This window comes from Patiria miniata, unplaced genomic scaffold, assembly GCF_015706575.1.
Source record: "Patiria miniata isolate m_02_andy unplaced genomic scaffold, ASM1570657v1 HiC_scaffold_9, whole genome shotgun sequence".
Classification (NCBI taxonomy): domain Eukaryota; kingdom Metazoa; phylum Echinodermata; class Asteroidea; order Valvatida; family Asterinidae; genus Patiria; species Patiria miniata.
The window spans coordinates 25,563,810-25,591,085 of record NW_024037076.1 but is presented as its reverse complement, the minus strand read 5'-3'; the positions used below and the strand labels follow the sequence as shown (position 1 = coordinate 25,591,085).

At 38.0% G+C, this 27,276-nt stretch overlaps 1 protein-coding gene across 1 annotated transcript; it reads right to left on the bottom strand.

Moving 5' to 3' along the window:
* Window positions 1–4,084: 4,084 nt before the first annotated feature.
* Window positions 4,085–22,480, bottom strand: LOC119720084. The gene is made up of 19 exons (XM_038189611.1): window positions 22,291–22,480; window positions 20,569–20,660; window positions 17,790–17,861; window positions 16,210–16,255; window positions 15,367–15,480; window positions 14,995–15,029; window positions 14,361–14,630; window positions 13,504–13,631; window positions 12,436–12,619; window positions 12,256–12,301; window positions 10,937–11,027; window positions 10,755–10,805; window positions 10,046–10,136; window positions 9,634–9,738; window positions 8,244–8,425; window positions 7,752–7,841; window positions 7,162–7,264; window positions 6,376–6,545; window positions 4,085–5,451 (listed from the first exon to the last, which is right to left on the bottom strand). Exons 1-19 carry the CDS (start codon window positions 22,337–22,339, stop codon window positions 5,298–5,300), a joined length of 2,073 nt encoding a protein of 690 aa, XP_038045539.1. The 5' UTR covers window positions 22,340–22,480; the 3' UTR covers window positions 4,085–5,297.
* Between the last annotated feature and the right edge of the window lie 4,796 nt (window positions 22,481–27,276).

Below are 27,276 nucleotides of genomic sequence, written 5' to 3'. Positions count from 1 at the left end.
GGAAGGGGTTAGCCTTGTATTTTTATAAAAATTAGGAAAAATTTGACTTTTTCTGGAAAATAACAAATGTAAAGTGCCTTGCATTTTTCATCAAAATTTGAAAAAATTTCGATATTCCGGAAAATCTAAAATTTAAGTGCTTAGTCTTGCATTTTACTCAAATTCGTCAAAATTTGATTTTTTTTTCTGGAAATTACAAAATGTAAGAGGCTAGCCTTGCATTGTTTTTCCTCAAAAAATTTGACTTTTTTATGGAAATTAACAAATTTGAGGGTTAGCCTTGCATTTTTATGGGGGTGACTTTATGACATGCTGTAGCATTAATAATAATCTCCTTTTTTTTTCTTTGATCATGAAAAAGTGGCATTGGGAAGATTGAACATGATATATAACAGCAATCAGTGTATACAAAGTTCATCCACCTCGCAAAGGTCATCAGAGGTCAAATATGAAATTCCCTTCATATGAAATTCTTTTCATACCATGAGCCATTTAACATTATGAATTGGGTCTTTCAAAAAGTTGGGGTTTAAAGGGTTAATTGTATAAAAATCTTTAAATTGAGTGCAGTTTATACAAAGGTCATTGACCTATGGAAGGTCATCAAAGGTCACTTGTGAAATTTCTCGGCATTTGGTCGTTATTTACATTGTATGAACTCTGAAGACTATTCATAGACTGAGGTCATATGAAAGTGACGTTTTCAACAACAATAGGTATAAATAGCGTATTCAAAGGTCATTCACCCCTCAAAGGTCACCAGGGGTCAGATATGAAATGCCTCCATAACTGAATTTTTGGTCATGGTATGAAGACCTCACATGCACAATTCTGTCCCTATGCCGCACCACTATAAAAGAAAATGGTCTGTGGAACTGCATTCATTAGAATTTCACAGCTGAATTGAATAGTTCACTAAACTCGACAAACCAATGAAAAAAATTGAACAAAAAGGCAGATTTGTACAAAACAATACCTTATTTTAATGAAATCTTCGGGGAAAAGCGATGCATGTTATGTGTACAGCTCAAAAATCACTTAAACAAAAATTACTTTCCGTTTTCTGCATGTATTTTTTTTTTATTGAACAGATAAGTACATTGTTTTTGCTATTTTACACCCACATGGGACACTCAAGAATGCATTAATTTTTTTTTTTTACCAAGTTGTGTCAATGAAAATAAACTGAAAAACTGAATAAGATGAAATTTCAAACAAAAAGATAATGATCATTGAAGAGGGTAATAAATATTAGTTTAAAAAAAAAGTCCAACAAAGCGCAGGAAAAAGATTTTGGCCAACACATTATTACAGTGATAAGCTATTCCAAAATCGAACATTTGTGCTGTCAGGACTGAGTGGAAAAGTCTAACCAATTTTCTATGTGAAAGGTTCATTTTCAACCATCGCCTTCTACAAACTGTGATTATTTAAAAAGTAAAATTTGTCCATTATCTCAGTCAAAGAATATCTTCTTGAAGCTGTTAAGGCTCACAAAGTAATCTTTTATAAATGAGCAATAAATATTCGTACATATGAAAGCATGGAGTACCATATATGGAAAGCGGCTATAAAGGAAAATATAGGTTTCCCCGGCCAATTTCCGAAAATGTTCATTCACTTCTGAATCGGTCACTTCGGTCATTAATTTTCGTCTGAAGTTGAGAATCACTTTGAACAGGCGTTTCATTTTCGCTACCAGAGTATTCGATTCCATTTCAGTTTCAGTCATTTAAGTGATTGAGCAGCACCTTTCGTCTATGTTTATTCAGCTTTGTTTTATACATGACTTCTTTTTCACTTTGAGAGGGCAATTTCAAATATTGACCATTCTATTTCACTTTTAGTTTAATGTACTGTGATGTAATCTGCTGTTTTGAATGAGAAAGACATACTTTTGATTACAGATTCATGAAATTGTATTCCAGAACTCTGCGGGGAAAGGCATGCTTGCATAAATGAATGTACAGGTATCGTAATAGGCCGTCTGTTTCTCAAAACCGAATGCACGGACAATGAAAACAATTGAAATTTCATTGAATTGAAATGGGAATAAAGACTGCATTCAAATTCAGACAAATTATCGATTTTCAGAAGTGCATGAACATTTCAGGAAACTGAAGGGGAGAAAACCTAAACTAAATTTACCATCAACGGAAGAAACAAAATTAACCAAAGTACATCAAAATAATAGGTTCGTAAAATTGTTTGGACAAAACGGGGACCATCAAATCGCTTGAACACATTTTTGGCTGTTAATATATAACAAACAGTGACTTCACATCTGCTTTTAATCTACTTATGGCTGTTGATTTTTTGTGTCCACGCTTGGCTTCTGCTTGTAGCGGTCATTTGCTTTCTTTTTTAAAAATCACAGGCGTTGAATATACAACGTATATATAATTATGTTATCTACAATTTACTTACAGCATGGGTATAACTTATAATCATGTAACATAAACTGGAAAAGGAAAAAAGAAACGATAAAGTAAACACGAATCAGAAAAAAAACCACAACAGACATGGATATGAATTAGTTACTAGTACTACATGAAAAATACAAATATTAGAAAGGATTTTTCTTAAACGTTTCTGCCGTCACATGGACTGAATGAATTGATGTAAACTTCAATGCAGAAAATGCTGGCCAAAAATCCCAAAGCTGAACAAAATAAAAATTTATTAATACTTTGAAAGTCATTTTTCAGTTGGCATGCTTTAAATTTTTCTGAGCGCAACATTATAGACTCCGTGCTTGAACAGTAGAGGGCGCTTTGTCAACACAAACTTGAGCTCCAGTTTGACAAACTGCCCACACGCACTGGCTTGCGGGTGTACAGCGTAAAATACGCACAACACAATCTGAAAACCCCAGAGTTGTAATGACTCGAGTCACAATTTTTGGTGACTCGACTCAAGTCCCAACGGGTAATTGACTTGATTAGGCTCGAGTCACTGAAAACAAATGACTCGACTTGACTCGAGTCCCTCATCGAAAGACTTGACTCGATTCGAGTCGAAGGCTAACAACACTCGAGTCCCAAAACTGTGCGAAAATTTGCGGTGACTTACGATCCAAGGGTATTCATGTTGGCACGCGTACTTCGCGTAACCGTCAAGTTGTGGCCGCTCATCGCATACATATATACATCTCATCACGGACTCTAGAGTCCCACCTCGTGGTTTTAGAATGTAGCACAGAAACTGCTATCCTGCATCCCCGACCTTAAATGCATTTCCAAATTCTTGGTTTTACCATCGGTTTCGGTTTTTGATTTTCTTCTTTTTTTCCCTGAAATTTATTAGATGGTGTTCAAATGTCAAGGACTCAAATGGACTCGAGCATAAATTCAGAGATGAAACTAGTATGTGGCCATTCAACCACTTGCATTCACACATGGGAAAAAATCAGGCATTACCGTCTTTCTCTTCCAACAAATGCCAGTGAAATGTTTCGCTAATGCTCTCTTCGCTATCCTCGAGATAATCATCATGATTTTTAAAGCATTGCATTTTGTACAACAGAATCTGAAACCTCTGAAAATCGCACAACATAACGATTTTATCCACAGGATCCTTCACAAGGCTACCCGTCCCGACCGGCCATGTGCTAGCGCGGACGGTACGGTGGTGCGGTACGTACGCACGCTGGTACCATTGCATATTCGCACGTACGTGCGACACAGTGATTTTTCCATGTCGCCTGTCAATGGTTAACCTTTTGTCCAGCCGGAGAAGGCTCCGATCAGTGTTATGCCCTGTGTTTCTACCGTTGAAACTCTCCAATAACGACTGGTGAAAGAGATTAAAACTACGTTCGCGATGATTTTAGCACGCCATTTACATCGACTTTTCTTCGAAATTATGATTGAAATAAAATGACATTTTGTGAAAAAATCATCAGAAAATCAAATTTTGTGGGACACACTGTAAAAAAATCGGAAATTTCGTTGGAAAATTCAAAAAGTCGGTTTTCCGATTAAAATCGGAAAAGTTTCATCTCTGTAAATTCAACTCTCGACCATCTTCACCTAATGACTTGACTCGACTCGAGTCACTTTCTTGAAATGACTCGACTTGACTCGAGTCACAAAATTCAGTGACTTGTTAAAACTCTGAAAAACTCGGCAATGCGCGTTCAACAATTGCTTCCAGTGGCCCACCCAACTTTCTCCTTCTAACCGTTGAGGGGGTACTTGTGCAGAGCGTTAATAAGTTAAACATGTAATATTCATGCAAAGACAACATCAAGACTGAGTACTTTCTCTAATAAAGGAAAGAAAATCCACAAGAACTAAAGAAAGTAAAATGGGTCTTTCCCACAATTTTGCTCAAGTGGTCACTGAAAATTAGCATTTCTTATCAGTAACTACTGCATTCACGGAAAAGACCGTCAAAGAAATAGCTTACAGATTTGTTAACGACGAAACGAACAACAAACACTTGGTCTGGTAAAATTAGCAAAATATAACACCTTTTAAGCTTGCCAAAGAAAGAAACAAGCATTTCGACATGTCCTTGCATTTTAATGTTAATAAAAATGAAGACCTTTTTTCTTTCAAAAGTAAGAAAAACGGCATTTCCAGACAGGAGCAAGGATTTCAAAATCTCCTGGTCCACGTTTGACATTAACTTTGGCATATTCTTTTCTGAAATATCGAAGGCGAAATTTGTTATTATTTACTGTAATTGTCCACGACAAGTGTAAATAGAATAGGTTTCTCACGTACAGTGAGATTTTTAAATTTTTTTAACAACACTTTTACCAAAAAATCTGAACCAATTTTTTTTCCAAAAATCTTTTTTTTTTAAACTTGTACATTTCTGTTTCAGTTGCCGGTAACTTTGGATGGTTCGATCACCTTTTCTGAAACACAAGACCCAAGTTTGAATCCTCTATAAAATAATCAGTTTTCAAAAATGCAAAGCTACTCGGCCGGTAGCCCAATAAATGCCCTTCAGTTCTTTACATTGCCATCACTGCCGCTCATTTATATTTTTGCAAATATAAACAAAACTCTGCTTCGGAGGCAAGTTTCTTGCATAAAAACATATTTCTTTGTTCTGACCAACAAGTTTTTACCGAATTCCACACACGTGACGTCAAGCAGGAAGAACACCGAAAAAAATCAAATCCAACAATTGGTAACATGAAAATGAGCATTTGGTTTTTTTGCATTATGTTTTGAATTTTAAATATTTTTTTTTAATCACGAAAAGCAGACGATGAAATTTTCTTTTACTTTCAACTTGAATCAACTGGATCCTTCCTGATGTCGAATTTGGTAGGAATCGGGTCAGTTATCGTAAACTACTTTCTGCCAGGGCTTGAGATCGGCTCCTTTGGACTGTTTCAGGTGTTTGTACTTGCAACGGTCGCCGAAGACGCAGCCAGTGGTCCGCCAGAAGTAACACTCATTGCCGTTGACGGGACCTGTCACCTTGTTGCCACTGCCGAGCCACCAAACAAAAATAAATATTCACACAAACTTCAAATACTTGGTTTTCTTTTGGAAATACTTACAAAGCAAAAATACTGCAAGTTAAACTTGCGCGATCCCCCTGGCATGCTGGTAGTTTTTATACAGTCAGTTAGTAAGCACACTTTTCAGTTGACCTAACCAAAATCAACATTGACCTCATTTGACCCCTAGATGACCTTTGACCTCAAGTCATCTGAAGTCCCCCTACCCAAAGATTATTGTCACCAAGTTTGGTTGAGATTGAAGTCTGACTTTTCATATGACAGCACTAACATGGACTCAACTGTAACACAAAAGTCTCACGGTGGGTTTTGACGGATACTGATTAGGGCAGATTGCAAATTTAACAGGCAGGAGCTTGAGGATTACCTTGATGTTTACCGCTAGGTTTGACAAGGTTTTACCATGTTTTATTGAGGTAACCGCGAGTTACTACATGTACTTGTTTAATTTTGAGGCAGGAACTTCACGTTTACCTCAATGTTTACCTCAAGGTTTCACCAGGTTTTACCATGTTTTACAGGGGTAACTGCAAGTTACTACATGTTTCATTTTGAGGCAGAAACTTGAGGTTCACCTCGATGTTTACCTCGAGGCTTGACAAGGTTTTGCCATGTTTTACAGGGTTAACTGTGAGTTTCTACATGTTTCATTTTGAGGTAGGAACTTGAGGTTTACCTTGATGTTTACCTCGAGGCTCGACAAGGTTTTACCATGTTTTACAGGGGTAACCACAAGTTACTACATGTTTCATTTTGAGGCAGAAACTTGAGGTTTACCTTGATGTTTACCTCGAGGTTCAACAAGGTTTTACCATGTTTTACAGGGGTAACCGCAAGTTACTACATGTTTCATTTTGAGTTCTCCCCTTGACGTGAGCACTGCGGCTTACCTTGCATCGTTCTGTGTTTGGCTGACCGGCTGAGCAATTTTGGGCTGCGGCTGTTTGCCCGCGGCGGCGGCGACGTTGGTTTTCTTCAACACCGTGGTGCGTGGCTGGCCTTCCACAATTGGGTTGTCCGGGAATTTTATCAAAAGATAGCGCCCGCCTACCTCCACGCCCTGTGCGATTCAAAGAAGGGGAAAAAAGGGATCAACTTTAGACCCCGTGCTGGAAAAGTACCGTAGATGGCGGTATGTGAGCATTCACGAGAGTAGATGTTTGAGGGACACGGTATATACATGCACTGATTCACTCCTGCACAGTGCCTTTTTGAGATATGACGGACAGAACAGGAGGGCGTGTTTGGAGTGGGCAAGTCTGGGTAAATAGCAACGAGTTTAAAGACTATAGTGCCCACCATATCTCTAAAAATCTAAAAAGACCAAACCATTTTCCTCTGAATGTGCAGAAAACTTGGGTGCCTTCACCATGGGTTCACGCATGCAGTGTGTCTCTTCCATTGGGGATTTTTTATAGTGGTCGTAGAAAGCGTGTTCTACGACGGAGTCCATACTGATAATCACCACAAGTTTAAATACAGTGTAACACTGACATGCTGACTACCAAGTGTAGCCTTGTATGGCATGTATGTAGTTCATAATGTGTTTGACAGACTAGATGTAACGTGATCTTGTGATGAAGACGACTTTAAAAAAAATGTGTTTCACAGAAAATTATCAGAAGTTGTGATGGGAGGGGGGGGGGAGGGGGAGGCAGAGGGGGTAGACAGCGTACCTGAAGTTGTTCCAGAGCTCTGGCCGCCTCCTCTGGACGTTTGTAGTTAATAAAGGCACAAAACCGGTCCGGAAGGCGACGAAGGCTCTCTATTTCACCAAAACTGAACACGCCAAAAAGAAACGCGAAGAGAATGATCATTTCCACAGTCAACATTTCCATTAAATCCTTACTCACTGGGCATTTTTGGTTAAGAAGTTCTAGTTCAAGCATATGTGGTAATATGTTAACCAAAATGATATCGGTCAATGGTGAAACAGAATACAAAAACTACATTTCTCAAGGCGAAATTCCAAAAGTCCAATTAACCTGTGGTAGCAAATTTCTGGGAGATCAATGGGTGCACTCTCTTCAGTAGGACTAACTTCTTGAAAACGCACCAAGTACGTACGGCAGGATTTCGTCCGATTCAGTCAAGAAGGCTTAAATGAACTAACAGACAGCTGATTGTCTATGACATAACTACAAATCAAATTCTCGGAATCAATCCTTCTAGAAACAGACAGTAATCAGGGATTGAATTTGGGGGATAATTAATGATTTTAATTTGTATAATAGAATGAATACTTTTCAAAAACAAAATCACTTACGGCCCAAAAAGATCTCTCAGTTGTTTCTCGGATATGGTAGAATGGAGATTGCCGACCCATAGGGAGCGTAGATTCAATGGATTGCAAGAACTATGGGAAAAAGGGGTAAATCCTCAATAAAACAAAACATGTCCAATATTTGTGAATGAAAGTGCAGAATACTGAAATAAGGTCAGTTGTTTTTTAACAAGCATATCAATTCTCGAGAGGCTTAAAAAAATCACGCCTTTAACATAAAACTTCAAAGTTTTACATTATTAGCGAGTTTATACTTCACACAAATGTTAATACAGAGTGAGTTCCAAATAAAGAAAATTTCACAGCCAAAATCTACAAACTCACAGCATCAGACCACAGCAAGTAAACAAAGAAATAGTCACAAACTTCTTTTTCAAAGGATTAAGTTTTCAAGATTTCAGTTTAAACACCATGTTGAGACAGAGACTGAAAAAAAAAAAAAAATCAGGTAAAAATCCCAAACTCTTGACTTACTCGAGTTTACTGCGTTCAATGGTTTCTGTAATGTAATCCTCCTCGTCCGAGATGTACACATCGTCAGGGAAGGAGTTGATGACGCCCTCTACGCCGTTGGTGAGCAGGGCGTCGAGGGCGGCCTGGACCGAGCCGTATTGACGGATGGCGGCGTCGCTCTGGGGCCGATTGAAGCCCATCTCCTGTAGGCCAGATCAGATTGCAACAAAAGTCACTAACTAGGCTCTGCACCAGAATTGATTCCCACCTCAGAAAATTGTGAGGAATTTGTGAAGAATTTGAGGAATCAACTCTTTAACCCTAATTGAACTCCACCCATCAAAGTTCTACAGCAGGTTTTGTTTAAATCTGTTGGGATAGATACAGTACCCCTAAACTGATGGTCTTTTACACTGGGGTTGGCATACCTCCAGAAACTAAGTCCAACAGTGTGTGTGTACAATGTGGGTGTTGGAATTTGCCAGAATGGGTATGGTTCCTAGTAAATTTGGCTGGGGAGTTAGGGTTAATACCAAAAAAAAGGATGTACGTGGCATCTGACAATTTTGCCTGAGTTTTGAGGTATAAAGGAAAAGCATATATACAATGTATGGTGCCAATATGTTATTTACAATTGCAAAAAAAAAGGCCAAAAAATCAGGCTATTGCATGAGGACTTACATCCCCATACAATACCCCTCGAGCCTCTCGGCTAAGGGGTAAAAAAAACAATTCTAGTTCCCAAAGAGTGCCTTAACCCTAAATCCCCAGCCTAATTTACTAGGAACCATACCCATTCTGGCAAATTCCAACACCCACATGGGAAATTGTACACACAGACTGTTGGACTTAGTTTCTGGAGATATGCCAACCCCAGTGTAAAAGACCATCAGTTTAGGGGAACTGTACCTATCCCAACAGATTTAAACAAAACCTGCTGTTGAACTTTGATGGGTTGAGTTCGGTTAAGATTAAGTCACTCTTAATGCTAAAGGTATTCTAACGACAAGTTCAACAAGTCAGGCAAGGGGAAAAGAACACCACATTTTAAAGAGTAGAGCTTTTGAACAGCATGTCGAGTCATAGAGAAAGTTGATCAGTTTAATCAGTGAAAAACAGGGACTCGGGAATGAATTCTACTAGGTCGTACATGTTTCAGAGGGCCATCCTAATCACTACCACAGTTCATTGCCTAATTATGTTTTCCCCTTTTTGGGGGCTGATCAAATTTGAGGATAATTTAACCAGAACTATGACTCTTGGACAGAAACAGAAATGACAGCGTTGCCCAAGCCATAGGTGTCGATATGTTATGGTTCTATCATTAACATCGTGGTTTTGCAACTGAGAACAGGCCTTGCACTTGTGATTAAGACATTGATAAAAAAGACATCAATAAGAAGAATCTTACCATAAGTCGATAGACTCGGACCTTGTGCAACTCCTCCACTGCGTCCTCACAATTTTTATCCAATTTTAGGACGTGCTCAAATGCAGTTTCAGCTTCACCGAAACGCTAAAAAAAAAAAAAAAAATTGCAAATTTTTTCTTTTTATACAAAAAAAAAATCAGAAAGAAATTACAAACATAGACACTTCATATTCCATTCCAACCACGGTCTCCTTTCAAAATCTTGAAAAGGGGGGGGGGGGGGGGAAGGAAGTATAGAACTAAATTCCTTTTGCTTATTATCACTGGAATGGTTGACGAAATATTATACCTCGTCTTCCACTTTTACGGCTTCATCTAGAATCTTTCAGGTTTTTCGTATAAAGTTTCCCCAAACTTTTTTTTTTAAATTATAATTTAACTCACTTGCTTACCTTAAGGCCAGCCAATGCACGACCTTTTCTAAAATATCCCTTTGGCCAATCCTTGGCTAAAGTAATAGCTCGATTTGCATCTTTTATAGCACTGTAAAGAAAACATTAAAAAAACCTATTCATGACAAAATCTACACATTTTACAATATTATTAACCCTCCTACTGTTTTAACAGTCACAGACAGTCAAAAATTCCATCCTCTTCCCCTGCCATGCTTTTTACACAGGCCAGTCACCAATGGTCAGATCATATTTCTGGCAAGCACTCTGACTAGTCAAATTCAGTCAACAGACAAAAGCAGGAACCTGGTGGCACACTGGCTTATCAATCACCTACAGTCAAAGCATAGCTGTATCAAGTTACAGAAACAATACAGCCAGTCAATCCTGCTTAATGTAGGCCGGGAGCTCTTAACAGTTAAGAAAACAGTCACTTGATTGATTTTGACTGAAAGGACAACTTGGAAAAGAATGCATGTTTGCATAGGAGGGTTAAACAGGATTTTCATAGCGCCATTTTATCTAGATACATGGCGCTCTACATCATTAAAATAGTGCTATCATGTCTCACGTAAAAAAAAATAATTTATGATAAACATGACTTTTCATGTCTGAAAAAAAAACCTTTTCATTAATAAAAAAAAATCAAGTTCACTTGATATCATTATTTTGGTGCAAAATAATTGATTTGAAATTCTGTTGATCTTACCTTTCATACTGTTCTAGTCGGTCATAGCAAAAAGAACGGTTACCAAAAAATCTGCCGAGAAAGAAAGAAACATTAAAATCTAGCAATCAACAAACCAACACAGCATTCTACCAAAAGATATTTAGTAAACCATCATTGGACACTTTTCTTATGTAAGATGCTTGAGTCGGTGAACTTCTTACCTAAAATCCCTTGGATCCAATTCAATCGCTTGAGTAAATAGCTCTATAGCTGCACTGTAGTGTCCCAAATTAGCCATTTCATTCCCTTTAACTGTGGAAAAACAAAAAGATATGAATTCTGTTAGTTTTTAAATTTCTCCAGAGTTGGATTTTGAATACAATCTGCAGGGATGTAGTTCAGTTCATCACAAGTCCAGTCACAAGTCCTATCACAAGTCCTATCACAAGTCCAGTCACAAGTCCAGTCACAAGTCCAGTCACAAGAAACAGTTGATAACCAACAAGAAGGGAATGCCTTGGCCAAAGCTCATTTGAATAGCTTGTGATTTGAACTGGGACTGGAGGACTTGTGATGGACTTGCAGGGAATTGTGATGGCCTCCAGTACATCCTAGGCCTGGGCAACTAGTGAATTTTAATAGTCGCGACTAGTTGCCATAAAAAGTCGTGACAAGTCGACTAGTAACACATTATTTAATTATCCAGTGCACATGTAATAACTCTGGTCAATGGACCTTTTTACTAATAAATTCAAATTTATGTGCCCATGCGTATAAATGGGCCTGGCGGTAAGAAGCGAAAGCGGTCCGCTGAAAATGTAAGGGGTACAAACATTCTGGTCATTTTCTCTCAATTTCTCGAGGATTTGTCGTTTTTTTCTTTAGAAATTTGAAGACTGCTTCTGTACAGGTAGGCCTACGTCTTTGTGTGTCTCACCACATCGCTTGCTACACGTGTACCATTATTACATGTGCAACAGGGCAGCCAGTGTGGTGGGGCAGTCACAGTGTCAGCCTGTGTTGCATTACGCAAGCACTATTCATGGACCCTGTAGTCACTTCGGACTTACAGTGCCACACGGTCGACTACTATTGTTAAGTTGAGGGGCAAAGATCGGTACTTGCGGTGCAACCGCTAGTCGCGGCATAGCCAAATGACAAGTCATGGCATAACGACAAGTCGACTATTCAGAATTTGATAGTCGTAAAATTTGTTGGACTTTGTTGGATGCAGGACAATTAATTTCTGATAGAGGGCCAGCAGTTTGACCTTGACGTAAATTAAACACAATGAATACGTCTATAGCAAAAAAATGGAGGATAGAAACAGACGATATACTGTTTAATTCTTTGAAGCTCATTACCTTGTCAATTATTCACCTTTTTCAAATGGATATATCACGTTTTGGAAATGATCTCTTCAAATTTGTCCTCCAGAAATCATAAAAGATCAGCGATTGCGTTTTGACAAGATCAAGACAATTCATAATTAGTCCAACTTCCCAGGATATATTTTTTTTTTGAAATTCAGCGAGCTTACCTGCAGTTTGTCTGCTTTGTAAAACAATAGGATCCATGTTGTCGATCTGCAAACAGACAATGACAGGATTTGAATTAAAGAAAAATATCAAAAATATTTTTGAATATATTTATTTATTAATTATGATTTGAATTTTTTTTTTCTGCCTGCAATTTCACTCACTGCAATGACTCCACTCACCGATTCCGCCTCCTCATTCTGGCCCTTAGCCCCGCCCTTCTTCTTGTTCTTCTCGGGCTTGGCAGCCGTGGGGGCCGAGGTCGTTGACCTCTTGACGGTGGCCGCCGCCCCAGCGAAGAAAGCGCTGTGTTGGTCCCACCCTAAGATGTCGTCATCTGCAACGGAGTCCGAGGGTACTCGCACCCTGTCAATGATTCAAAATAAAATGTCCGTATTATAGGGGTGTGCATTCACGAGTAGTACGGGAACCGGATACCCGTTTGAAACAAACACGGGTACCTGGGTACCCGTTAAAGAAACCCAACCCTAAACTTCAAATCCCGGATGCCCCTGTTCAGATTGTTCATAAAGGTCGGCACGACAATACTACTACATCGGTGCGTCAATGAAGCAAGATTAAAGTGTGTACAGTGAGCTCTATAGCAGTATGGTGTAAACTGCAGCTTTCCTGAGAGTCATAAACGTGGAATATGTTTTGTTTTCCCATGTAGCCTGGTTTTCATTTTGAAAATTCCCCACAAATGACATTCATAACCTATCATTTCATTGTCTTAGAAGTTACTAATTAACTTGTAAAGTTGGTTACTGGAACCGGTTTTTGACATCAACGGTCCGGTGCTCGGTTCTGATGCACAGTCCTACTGTGTTCGTCATCAATTTTGATTTTTTTTTTTCGCCCCACCGAATGAATTTTTATTTTTGACCAATGAGTGTTTTGTTTTATAAAAAAAAGAGACTTAAAAATATTTTTTTTTAAATACGTTTTATTTTGGGTTGCTTTTGCGCACAGACAGCTCTAACCAGCGAGTAGACTGGTTCCCGGTTCCTACATTATCAATTATGAAAGTAGGTTGGGACCCAGTCGAGAACTGATTATTTGTCGGGTTGTAATAATTTGGAATTTGTCAAGTATTTATTCCAAAACCAAATATGGGCCGATTTCTTTGGCCGATGTCTCATTCAAAAATGAACCACTTTTCTTTTGCTAGAAAAAAAAAGTAGCAATTTTATAAATAAAATCTATTTTTCGGGGTGAAAAACACAAAAAACATCTTTTGATCCACTTACCTACTGCCCGTCGTCCCAGTTTTGACTTTGACATCATTGGGAGCTCTGGTTCTACTTTTTGTAGAATTGAAATTGTTGGAAATAGTGTCGTGGTTAACTTTACTGGTAGACGTGGACTTTGTTGTACCCTGCGTGGACAAACATGAACGAAACAGAGACAAAATACTTTTTTAAGATTAGCATAGAATATTGCAGTTTAAACTTCAACGATTTTTGGCGGACTTTGATGGAATTGATTGTGATTGTGTCATAATTTGTATGTGTCAGACAAAATAAAAGTATTACAAATATACCGTAGCTGTACATAACTTTAACAGTAACTGGACAAAAAGATTCTGATCACTTCTAAGAATCTGGAAGAATTTGATATAATTTGTCACAGATAATTGTTTTGAGTGGTTTTTAATGGATTCCGACAGATTATATCAATCTAGAAAAAATTTGAATAATTTTAAATTATACAATGGTCTTCAGGTCAGATATAGAAAAGCAATCTGGTGTAGATTGGAGTTGGTAGACTGGAATAGAGTTAAAATGGAACACTTTGATCGATTTCTGTGAGTTGATAGACTGGGATGGAATTTGATTGGTTTTCAATGAATCTGGAAGAATTTGATAGATTCATTCCCAAAAACATAAAATTACAATGTACCTGGCGAGGAATCTGCGAGTTGGTCAACTGGAATAAATTTTGATTGGTTTTCAATGAATCTGGAAGAAGAATTTCACAGATTCAGTCCCAAATATATAAAACTACAATGTGCCTGGGGAGAAATCTGGGAGTTGGTAGACTGGGATGGATTTTGATTGGTTTTCAATGAATCTGGAAGAATTTGATAGATTCAGCCCCAAAGTACCTGGTGAGGAATCTGCGAGTTGGTAGACTGGGACATCTGCTGCTTTTTCTCTGCTTCTCGTCTGGCCTTCTCAGCCGACTCTTTGGCTTTTTGTAAAAACTCCGCCTTCCGTCGTTTCTCCTCCGCCTTCTTGGCCTCCTCCTCTTCCTGCTTGACTTTCTCCTCGCGCTTTTTCTCCCGCTGCCGCTTCTTCTTGGATTTCCGCTTCTCCCGAGATTTCTTCTGCCGCTCCTCCTCTTGCATCAACTCCTCGGCATTCTTGCTCGCCTCCTGATGCAAGATAAAAATGAAGTGTGTTTTCATCAACTTTGTACAGTTTCAAGATTTTCATTGACCAAATTTTTAAAAAGTTGGCTTTAAAAAAAGACAGGCGCAGTTGTTATCACTATGACTCAATGACCAGATTTGGACAGCTTTAAAAAAAAAAACATAACTGCTCTTCATAATGTTTTCCCTTTTCTTAAATGAAATGTGTACATCTCAAGTTCAAAAGCCGCTGAACAAAATTCATGTCATGAAAGAGATGAAACATACAATTTAAAGAATAAGGATTCTCTTGATATCGGACTGAACTGAACTGAATAATTAGAAGGAAATTTTCTTTTAAGGAATTGTCAATTTTTTTTGTACTCACACTCTCAGTTGGTCTGTTTGCTGTGTAGGAATATTCTGAGAACAAATACATGTACAAGAAAAAGGGGTTACAGCAAAGTTGTTACCGTGGGGATGTTTAACATTTTAAGCTGATACCTGATTTGAATGCCAAGGGATTCTGTTTAAAATCTTGTTTAATTAAAGGTCAAAGTTTGTCTAAGGGTAGAACAAAGAACGGATGTGCTCAGTCAAACTTTGCTTGGGAATTACATTTTACTTTGGCTGTGAAATTTAAGACTCTACAGCTAACAGCTTAAATTTCATCACACTCTGCTGCTGAAAAACAATCAGAAAGTCTTAAGCCATTGAACATTTGCTGGTTGTGGTCTCACAGCGAATACCAATATTTCACCTGTTGTTTTTCTGTGAAAGGTTCTTCGTTTGGACTCCACCGATTCCCAGAAATCCTCGTCACTGTCATCGTCATAATCGTCATCACTGGTGTCGATGTAACCGTTATAGGAAGCTGGGGGAAAGAAAGGCATTTTGTAAATAAAAAAATGTAAGATGCACTTCTGTCCTGTTACAGATTGGTAAGTTTTTTTAGCTGTGGAATAGCAGCTCAACAAAACATTAAGTCTCATTGTTAGTTAGTTAGTTAGTAAGTAACAAACGTTTTGTTTATTGCTCCTACATATTTGGACCGATTTCAACCAAACTTGGTCAAAAGTATCAGTAGCCCAGACCAAGCATGTCACATGACAAAACTGGGGTCAAAGGTCATCGTGAGGTCACTGGGGTCAAAAAGCTGATTTTTTTTTTTTTACTCAAAACACTACTCCTTCCAGAAATTACATGGCACAATCACGTGACTTATGCATGAACACAAATCCGTTAGCCGCTGCTTCCGAGACTTTTCCGATTAAGCTAGTTTTAAATCACAAACACACATTTTTTTTGTAAGGAACCTTTTTGTAGTTGACTTCAGTGGCTTCTTTGCTCAACAACAGTAAATAAACACAGTGCCTTGTCATGAATTAAGTCTTGTACATGTAGTCCTTTGTTTTCCCTCGGTGATGTTCGCACTTAATGATTTAACAACGTTAAGGTGGACGCTCCAAATAAATGGGGCCAAATTCTAAACATTATAATTGCATACAGCAATCCCATTTGTCCATTTGTACTAACTGGGAAATTTTATGGCTGTACCGTACTTGTACATTATTGGTTTTTAAGAAAGTAGAATTTATCCTACCTCTGGAACCAAAGAAGATCTGAGCAAACAACTCGAACATGTCCTCCTGTGGAATGCAACAAAGGAACCAGCATGAAATTCAAAACAAACCATCGTCAACGGAAAAATTCCGATCACTTCCTGAGGGGAATTCCCCCAAACATGATTCCCACACATAATTTCACAGCTCCAATGGCTGGCTTTAGGACAAAGCACTATGTAAGCTATATGTATTTACTATCACCATAATAGGGCTGTCCTTGAAATATTCGATTAACCGCATATTGTAATAGCTTTCTGCCAGTTTGAATATTCGAAAAGAGAAATATTGAGTACGTACACACATGATTGCGATATTATTTTGTGGTAAACTTGGGATGTTTATTGTCAGGTGCCACTTTTGTTGTCGACGGAGGTTCAGGGTTCACATCCTTTTAGGTTACATCCGTTTTACAGTTTAAAAATACATGTACTTCCTGCAACATACTCATGCTCCCCATATTGATTTCTGCATGTAAATTTTAACCGGCACGCTCTTCATGTAACATTTTACAGGCGCATCACCCAAGTTGCAGCTGGCAGTTTCGAAAATCCGAATATTCGGTCAAACTCAGTTTCGAGTAATCGACTACTAAATTATTTGAAAATGAACAGTCCTTGATTTCATTTTTTTTGTTTTTTTTTACGGATAAACCCAAACACACTAACTCCCTAGGGGTGTGGAAAATCATATTAAAATTGGAGGATTCAGGACTGTTAAGGATATCCTTAACATGAATCCTCCAATTTTAATATGATTTTGCACACCCCTAGGGAGTTAGGGCTGAGATTGGGCCCAAATACAACCCAAGACACACAATCAGAAAAAAAATCATAGTACATAAATAATGATAAACAAAGATTAACAACCACAGAAAATGAATAACATGAACATATATGTACAACACAGCGGAAGGACCAAATACTAAATACAAAATCAAATCTTATTCAGTCCCTGAATGTTTTTCATTAATTGTTAACTGTTGAATGGGATGGCGACAGACTGTTTATGCAGGCATAATGCAGCCTTATTTTACTGTCTTTTTTTAATTTTTAATCTGGCTTTAAACATTAGGGAATGTTTAATTACAAATTATAAATCATTCACTGAAGCAGACTGGAACAAATAAGTAATCAACTTGCTTGCATTTCTCTTTGCAAGTTCCAAAAATTAAGATTTGACCCCACTTTCAATTCAATATGGCTGACTCATGCTTACAATGTAAGGCCCATATGTAAGCTGCATGTACTACAACTATAACCATCAGATGACATGTGATATTTCCTAAGTACAGATGTTTTTCTTTTTTCCCAAAACCAGAAACTGTTGCCAAGCAATATGGAAGGTATACTGCAAACAATAGCTGTGAACCAGTGATAAGTAATATTTGTTGCACAGCACTTTAGCTGGTAACCTATATCTTTGCTGAGTGTGCTTTTTTTTTCGTGATTAATACATTTTAGGGAGTGGGCGAGCTCTTAACATGTACGTAATTACACCACAATCGACAGGGATTGGTTTACACAGCTGGAACACTGACCTCATATTATCTGGAACTTACCATAGTGAGAACATATTCGGTTTTGTCTTCTGCCGTCAGACATTTGTATGCCGCAGAGATCTCTTGGAATTTCTGCCGAGATAAAACAATTGGAACGTTCACATCACAATTTGTACACAAACAAATATTGCCTCTGAAGAGGGCCTTGTCAAGTTCGTAACATCAGGCCGCATTAATTTTTCAGACTTGTACATTTTAGGTCAATCCTGTCAGTGAGCAGTTTGCAGCAGTCCTATTTATTTTCACACAAAAAATGTATTGTCAACAATTTTTACTTGGTATGAATATTATCACTGCAATCAGAACTACCAGGCTTCCGGAAAATATGGTTAATGTTTGAAAGGACACTGCTTTAAAGTTATTTGTTCCTGCATTTAGTTTTAAAAAGGATATCACAACACGGATACAAAGCAGTACTCAGTTTATATTACATACATGTGTAATGGGATCCCAATGGGAGAAAAAGGCCAATATGGAATTGATTTTATTGGCTATCACAAACAGTGTCAGCTGTCTTATATTTTTTTATCATGGTATCGTGCTGTGCAGTGTGTATGTATTTGTTGATTTCTTCTGAAAAAAATATACTTCATGCTTCATATCATTTCCTGCATGAGAAGAATTTTGTGTTTTTTGTGTTTTTTTTCCAACATGTTCAAGTGGAAATATTTTATACAAAACAAAATTTAAACTGGTATCTATGTTACACATGTAACAGGCTCTTTACTTCAGTTGTATGATAAAAACCATCAACTATTTATTGTGTTTGTTTGAAGTAAAACAATGGCCCCTAGGCCCTTCTTTGCCACGAATCCTCCAAAATCCTCAAAACTTTTGCACAAGTTTATGTTCAAATGAAGGATACCCAGCACCTCAATCCTTCAAAATTTCAGACATTCCTGCCACTCAAAATGCATTCATCCTCAATCGTCTAAAATCCTCCTTTTCTTCAAACACCATCCTCAATCCTCCAAAATCCTCATGTGCTTCAACACCATTCATCCTCAATCCTCCAAAATCCTCATGTTTCTCAAACAGCATTCATCCTCAATCCTCCAAAATCCTTCAAATTCACCAGGATTATTTTGGAGGATTGAGGAGGGTTAGGGCTAACCCTTATCTTCCCAGATCCTCCAAAATCTTCTTCACACAAGTGGAAGATTTTGAAGGAATGAGGCTGTATGGCAAAAATGTGTCAGGCGATTTTGAAGGATACATTTTGTCAAGGTCTAGAGGCTGTAGCTTGTGTTATTTATGCTTGGCCATGCATAAATTTAGGCCTACATTAGAAAATACTTGAAATCACCCGCACTGCTTCTGGGTATCAGCACTGTCTCAACATATCAACAGTGATTGTTGGAGGATTTTGCAGGATTGAGGCAGTGGTCACCCCTCCAATGAAAAAAAATCAAGAAATAACGGATGATTTTGGAGGATTGAGGCTGTATCCACATTTTGACATGGAGGCAGTTGAAGGATTTTGCAGGATTGAGGGTGCATCGTAGCAAAAAGGCCTTGAAGAAGTTTGGGTTCTAATGCTAAAAGTTCACTAAAATGTTGATTGTCAACTTTCATGGTGAGATATGGGTAAACCAACCAATTTTATTTTAACAAAATATGTATTCTAAAGTCGACCAGTTTTGGCCTCAGTATCCTACTTTACCTTCTTACATGTCTACGTGTTTGTGTTGTTTATGTCTGGTTAGAGACTTTCTTGTGTTGTTTATGAAAATATACAGAAAACCAGACTGTTCTTATCGCCATGTCAATGATATTTGTAGTTATAAATAGACCGAGAAATAACAAAAGATAAGAAAATTTCATGTTCAGTTGGTGTACATGTAGTTCAACTGAATATTTTTAAAGCAATTTTTTTAACAAGAATTATTTTTATGAGAGCTTATATTGATTATCCTTAGGTGAAATAACTTTATATTAATATTAAATAAATAATAATTGCTCTTATTTAAAATTTAGAATCATACATGTCCTTCTTTTTTTGGGGGGGGGGGAGGGGGGTTGTTGAAGAAGGCCAAACCAGAAAATAAAAATTAAATAATTTCCTAGAGCCAAGAGTTAGAAATTTAGGAACACGACCGGAATCCATTCTGGACTGCAGCTACACTGCACAGCTGATTATAATACATGTACACAAAGAATGCGACACTTCGTTTGGTGCAGGGGAAATACCCAGTTATGAAATACATTATATTAATTATCATATTCACACAATATTCACACCTGGCATTTGCTTTACAAATTATATTTGCAATTGTTTTACGGTATTTGTTTTACAATTACATGGAAAACAAAATCCATAATTCATCTATTAATATTCGACATCAACATGCATTGGGGTGAGAATGTCCTATCAAACACAGATGTAGCGCTGACAAATTTCGGACTGTACATATGTCTAATAAGCAATGCGGGAGCTGGGAGCGAACTTGTAGTGAGGGGGGCACTTGCGGGGGCATTTTTTTTGAGGGGGGGGGGGTGGTACTCTATGTGTTAACAGCGAAAAGCTAATTCTTGCCTTTTTAAAACTGAGAACCAGCTTGGTATTCAACTGTCTTGACTGGATTAACACATGCCAAGATAACATTTCTGTTTATTGAAAAAAAAAATCAAATCCCACTGCTTAAAATTGGACAAAGGTGAATGTGAGCAGGGATGATAAACAACTACTCCATTTGATATGGCCACACACAATACTGCACTGCTGTTATTGGTCACCTTGTGGAACTGGACAGGAAGATCTGTGATTGCGTTTACTCACCTCGGTGGCGATGTCATCGTTGGCATGTTTATCCGGGTGCCATTTCAGCGCCAGACGTTTGTAGGCTGCTCGGATGTCAGCCTCACTGGCACCTGTCAACACATCAGTAAATAAACAAATGTAAACAATCAGTGAGTAAACAATGATGGCAAAACAATACCCCACCTAAACGGCATACTGGAACTAACACCAGTTACTGAGTTGGCAAGCATTTTAACCGATGATGCATGAATGTAAAATAAAACTGAGTTCAAATTTTTTTGGCAGTTTCGAGATGTTCGTTTGTAAAGCAGTCATGGACAGTCAAAATTCACTCCCACCTCCCCTGCTATACTTTTAACAAAGGCTGGTCAATGACAGAATTGTGTTGCTTGACATAAGGATTAGCTTGGACTGTACTATCGCCAGACCATGCCCGAATGTTAAAAAGGCGATAAGTTGGGTCCAAGTTACTCGGACTAGTTCCATAGTGGATATCAAATGGAAAAAAACAGTGATTTTGATTTCCTGAAACAAAACTTTTCCCGACACAGAGCTAGGAGTAATTGCAGAATACCCCGCCACTCGGAAATACACCCCTAAAATCACTGGCTACGAGGTTGGAATCACTGCAAAAGAAACAATTCAAGTCCATTGCCACCTACGCGGATACTGAGTGGGGGTCCATTATTTGAGAACGAAGCAACACAAAATGAATGGGAGTTGCTGAAAAAAAAGTCTAAGTCCAAACCAACCACCCTGTTGGCGGCTACGAGGCTACGGAGTGGGAGTCCCCTTGAATATGCTTGAGAACGAAGCAACACAAAAGGAATGGGAGTTGCTGAAAAAATTCTAAGTCCAAACCAACCACCCTGTTGGCGGCTACGAGGCTACGGAGTGGGAGTCCCCTTGAATATGCTTGAGAACGAAGCAACACAAAAGGAATGGGAGTTGCTGAAAAAATTCTAAGTCCAAACCAACCACCCTGTTGGCGGCTACGCGGTCACAAAGTAGGAGTGCAATGGAGCATGACGCATAGTACATACAAGTAGCGCTGAGAATGTTTATTGAGGTCAATCAGCCGTGACCTCGTAGCCGGCTACGAGGTGGATAGATCGAGTGGCGGGGTATTCTGCAATTGTGCCCAGAGCTATCCCTAGTGTGTGGCTCACAATACGGAGGAAGTCAAGTATTTGATTTTTAGCCACATTTACAGGATTTATGGGGATAAATATTGCGTATACACAGCCATGACAGCAACACATGTAAATTTTGCCGCGTAAGCAAGATGGCGCATATACCAATAATATTGATCAGATTAAAGCAAACAAATTAGGGCCTGTTAGTGTTCATAGTTTCTCATCAATGAAATTCCCCACGCAGAGACATATCGTCAAATGAAAAATAACACAAACACCAAATAAAACTTAAAAGAACAAGATTTGGAAAAGGCCCCACATTCACAAAATGACAAATATCTCCCTTTATTGGTCATGTTGGTCCAAGGAATACCTTACCTTCCTCCATGATTAGTAATGCAACTGCATTTCTAATTATATTTTGCACATACTGCGACTTGCAATTGTGAAAAGTTACAAAATGAAATCAATCAAGATCAAGAGCGTACATTGTCATTGTCACACATGATGAAAAATGACATGCGTGGTCGGGCATGTCGAGCATGTCGAGTTTTGACCACCAAAAAACAACGACAAAACCACAAATTCTCAACGTGTCACATACCTCTGGGAACACCCAAGATGTCACAAGCCTTCGCCTTGTCGAGTGACATTTTTTAAAAGAAGTTTTAGACGCTGTAAAGTTGACATTCATTCACTTCGTTGCGCAGCTGTCAATGCGAAATAAGCGCATGTTTCGCCATGTTTGCAACATATCGCCCGTGCGCGAAATGAGTCACGTGACCAAGTGTCGGACACCCAGTCTCCAATCCATTCGAATACGCACAGGGGCTCGAGTAGTCGGGTTACGTTTCAATGACGTCATCCCCACAGGAAAATGGACTTCCTGGTAAACTTTCCATTTTAAAATGGTCAACGCAATTTGTTTATTCTTTTTCTCAGAAAACAAACAAGGGGCATGGTGAATAGATTATGCCTGGCTAGATGTTGATAAACACTGGCGCCCTTCTATTACGTTCATGCAAATTCGCGGTAAATTTGTCCTTTGATGAACTACAAGTGTTTGGCGGGGTATTTAAAAGGGGATGGGGGACATACCAATTGTTTATACGGAATATTTAAAATAAATGTTTTTCCTCCACTTGTGTCTTACTTTAGATCTGAAAATGATATCGATGAAAGGGAAAACATTTTTTTTGCCAATAGACTTCATTCGAGAAAATAAAAGGAATTTGAGGAAGTGATAGCCAAATGTCAAGGTCGCTACTTTGGTCAGTTAAAAATTTTACCAAAATTGGCGGTATCGTCGTGTTTTTGCACTGTACTGGCAACGTGTTTTTTTGGGGCGGGGGGTACGAACTTAACGATTTCATTTAGTCCCTTAAAACTTATTTCCCTTAAAACATTTTATTTCTGTTCAAGTCCACGTGCTCAGCTACAAGTACAAACACAGTCTGAAAGCGCGCAACTTCACCCAACAACATGGAGGGGTTGGGACGGTTGGGGGTGTTAAAATTGTTATCTCTATGGTATAACTGCGTGGGCCCCCAAGCTCAGAACAGCAAATGTGAAACAGGCGGTGAGCTATAGCCGAGCCGCTGGTTGGGGTAGGGGGGATCTTTTTTGCATAAAACACTTCTCTCTCAGAAAAAGGCAAAACTTGACAAAATTAATCACCAGTGGCGGGGGACATATGACGGGGTTTGGACTTCTTTCTGGAGATCGATCGTTTGGTTTGACTGAACATGGAGGTAGAATTATCAGTCCAGCACAAGAAGCTATAGGCAACTAAAGTTAATACAGCAGCACACTTAAAAACAAATTATGGTGATACTAGCCTTCATTGCTCTGTGTTATTTGCAAACAATGTGTTTGTGCCGATTGAAGGAATATGAGTAAATATGAAGCAGGTTATTAAAAACCTCACCTGTGAGCCATTTGGCTGAAAATGGCATTGACAGGCTGGGAGAGTCGGATCAGGAAATGGTTTTCGGAGGGGGTGGACACTATGAATGATTAAGGAGGTATTTCTCCATAACCTTAAGACATATTGCTTTGAGGAGTATAAAAGTGGAAAGTCTTAATGTCTTAACGATATACTTTTTAAAAAAATACAAGCGGGGGCGGGCATTACGATGTAACATTCACTAAAGAAGGACAATTTTTTTCTCGGAAGCCATGGGTGTCACAGTTTTAATCCATTCATCATTGCATATTAATAATTAAAACCATTGCATTCATTTCATTTTAGGATGACGTTTCACACTGTTAAGTCTTAACTTATAATTAACAGGTAAAGGGAGTTGTTCTACTATAGTTTGAATAGCTGCTGTATAGTTAAAGCGGTGAACGTTTTTTTTTACAACTTCTATTTTAAAACTATTATAAAGAACATGCGTATACATCACTTACACAGGTACGTTTCTAAAGAATGGTATCGACGGTTTAACCCTTACCTCCCGAACTCCATCAAAATGCACTCCCCCCCCCCCCTCCCCTTGTAGTGGATTTTGGGGGACTTGGTCCTGCAGGCCTGGTTTGACTAAATAATGATGGAGTATGAAGGAAGTTGGGCCTGGCCTAGCGAAACATGCATTGGAAGCAGTGTGATTGATGGATTTCGGCGGACTTGGTCCAGTACTAAGTAAAAGACGGTACAGGGAGTTGGGGTTAATACCAATTCGAGAACCAACATTTGTTACTTGAGCCACGGAAAGATAGAGCCGCAAAAACAATCTGAAGCACCATATTCTAGTCAGATGGAAAATAAACTTAATACCAAATCAAGGTGTATTTATAAGAAACTAAACACTGTATTTTATAACACAAGAAAAACATTTTGTTGTTGAAATTATGGAGGAATTCTTATCCACCAACAAACGCCCGGGCCCTTCATGCAAAAATAAGTACATGTCCAATATTTCGGAAGATGTCGGCCCAATGCACCTGCGCGTGGAATGTGTGTATTTGTCGGGTTTTTTTTAAACTTATACCAAAAATCAGAAATGATACAAATCATTTTATTCTTGGTGAGCGGAATATTTCGGAACATTTCAAGGGATATAAAAGGTAATCCAAAAATGGCAAAGCAGAATTATAGAAAATTTTTGAAAGAAAAATAAAACCCTTAAGCACAGACAACCATAATTCACCACAAATATTATCAAATATGTTGCTTTAAAGGTAATATTACACATTTGCAAACATAAAACACAAAACTACCATATTATTTACTTGACTGTAAGTGAATAATAGTCCCAAGCATCCTGTGAAAGCCGGCATGGCACCTGGTATGCTGTCATTTTCAAGAAATTAAAGTGGAATTTTTGTATCAAAAACATATTTTTTCTTCTTCAAATACTGCCCCCAATTTACCAAATTTAGTTAGTCCACACTTTGTTTGCAATCGGTTACACACCCGTGCAGGGGTGTAAGCTAGCTCAGTAGTCTGGTTCCCTGACCTTACAATTCCCCAAACATCAGCCTCGACTGCATGGGCATGATGGGAAACAACATGGCGCAGCAAGATCTCGTACCCATGGGAACGAGGTTGCCCATACATTTATAAATCGCTCTGATTCGTCTGGAGTAGGGTCAGGGAACCAGACTACAAGAACTTAGCAGAAGTTTTTTCTTGGTTGTTCCAGCATGTATGAACACAAAACGTTGAACAGGTCTACCAGTGTGGCAATATTTGCTATCAAATACTACCCCCAAATCCATCCATTTCTGAATATTACAGCAACAGCAAATGTTGTATATTACCTTTTAACAACTGATATACAAGTACATATAAGTAAAATATCAGAGAACTGGACATCCACTATACAGTCACCATTTCCCAACCAAACTATTTCATACGAAAAAATATCAAATCTGTATTTCTGCACCATATTAGGTATTTTGCTATATGTACAGCGGCATAGGGTATAAAATAGATCTTTTCTATCGTAAAAAGTATCACTTGCTATTCTAGAGTATTTTTTTAAAGATATTTGAATTCTTAATTACAAAATAATACAAAAGTTTCTTTTATAAACCTCTAAATATACAACAGTGTTTAATGGTTCTCTTATTTAGTAACAATGCTGCCAGCTATGGTATAGATAAAATCACAATATGCTATTGGCTTAATATTGGAACAATATTGTGCATTATATTTCCATTGAGATATAGCAGTGAAATACACTTACATGTGCATGTTTTCAGATTGGAGTAAATAGGGCTATTTCAAAGTTATATTTGAGAAAGAGTTTCTTTAATAATATTCAAGTTGTAAAGGTTTATTATGAGACTGGAAAGGGAACAAATGCATAAACAGGGCGAGTCAAAAAGAAAGTTTTGAAGATTTCTTTTTAATGAAGTATGTCTTAAAAGAGCATGTTCGTCCACACTCTGAAAAAAAAAGAACTACTGAAATGGATCCATGTCATCAGAAGTTAGGCATGTTTTACTAAAAGAACCCATTTTTGTAGCCGTCCATGGAATGCCATTGGAAGCTATTGAGCTGAGTGAGAATTACAGATTACACACAAGCATTCAAATACAATTGAGATTTTAATAAGTCAAGTCTGAAACATTATTCTCACTGTCAGATTTTGTGTTTTGAGTATGAGGAACAAGTCAACTTTTTTTCTGAAATATTGATAGGGATTTTTGTATGTTTTCCTTTGCAATGTCCATTTTTCATTGCACTCAAGTTTGTAGAACGGTGAATGATCAGTGGTGGACAGCCGAGTTTTGTGATCTTTTTATTGAAATAGACATAAATTGGGGATAGAGTACGCAAATTACGTGAAATGTTCACAGTTACAAGTCAATAAGATGCACTTTATCCCTGTTTTTTATGAAATGGAGCAAGCAAAATGTTTTTGAAATATTCTTTTTCAAATTCAATAACTTACTTTTTGACTCACCCTGTAAAGTGTACTTGAGGAAAGACTAGCTTGTTAGTCACTCAATATTGATTTGTATGCATGCAGTGCCGGTTTTCATACGGTTTGGTTCAATAAATGACTATATCTTTAAATAAAATTTGAAAAAAAAATTAACTGGAATGGTTTCCTAAAACCCTTGCCTTGGACTGACTTAATCATGCTAATTTAGCCCATCAGGAAAAAGAAAAATAGTTGACTTCGGAAATTTTTTTTTTGAACATTACAGCACCCAATCGGTACAGCAAAATTAAAACTTTGTAAGTTTAAGCTGACCCCTTCTACTTTTTTAGGCTAGTCATACTGAAGAGAAAATATTCTTGGCAAGCAATTAAAAAAAAGAGAGTTAAAATTCCCCGTTGTTTTGAATATTCAGATTGACGAGAATAGTTCATGATGATTATATGAACTTTGGTCCATGCGATCCAATTCGACAAATACTGTTTACATATTTATATAGCTATATCAACATTCTTCAGGTTGGGAAGAATTCCAAAATATTCATTTTATAATTTTTTTTATGATCTCTAGGTGAAAGACGGCGTTGGCGTTGTCTGAGAAAAAAAATCATCTACATAAATCTAGAAATTTATCAACTGTTCATTATCAAAGCCCACACACGAACATATAAAAAGAAAGAGCTTTCAATGATATTT

Bases quoted from the DNA above. Each gene is read 5' to 3' on its own strand.
- LOC119720084 (XM_038189611.1), bottom strand. From the start codon at position 22,339: ATGTCACTCGACAAGGCGAAGGCTTGTGACATCTTGGGTGTTCCCAGA. The intron at 13,632-14,360 runs GTACTTTGGGGC...TTGTCCACGCAG, and splicing joins ACTCGCAGATTCCTCACCAG to GGTACAACAAAGTCCACGTC. The intron at 12,302-12,435 runs GTGAGTGGAGTC...GTCTGTTTGCAG, and splicing joins AGAATGAGGAGGCGGAATCG to ATCGACAACATGGATCCTAT.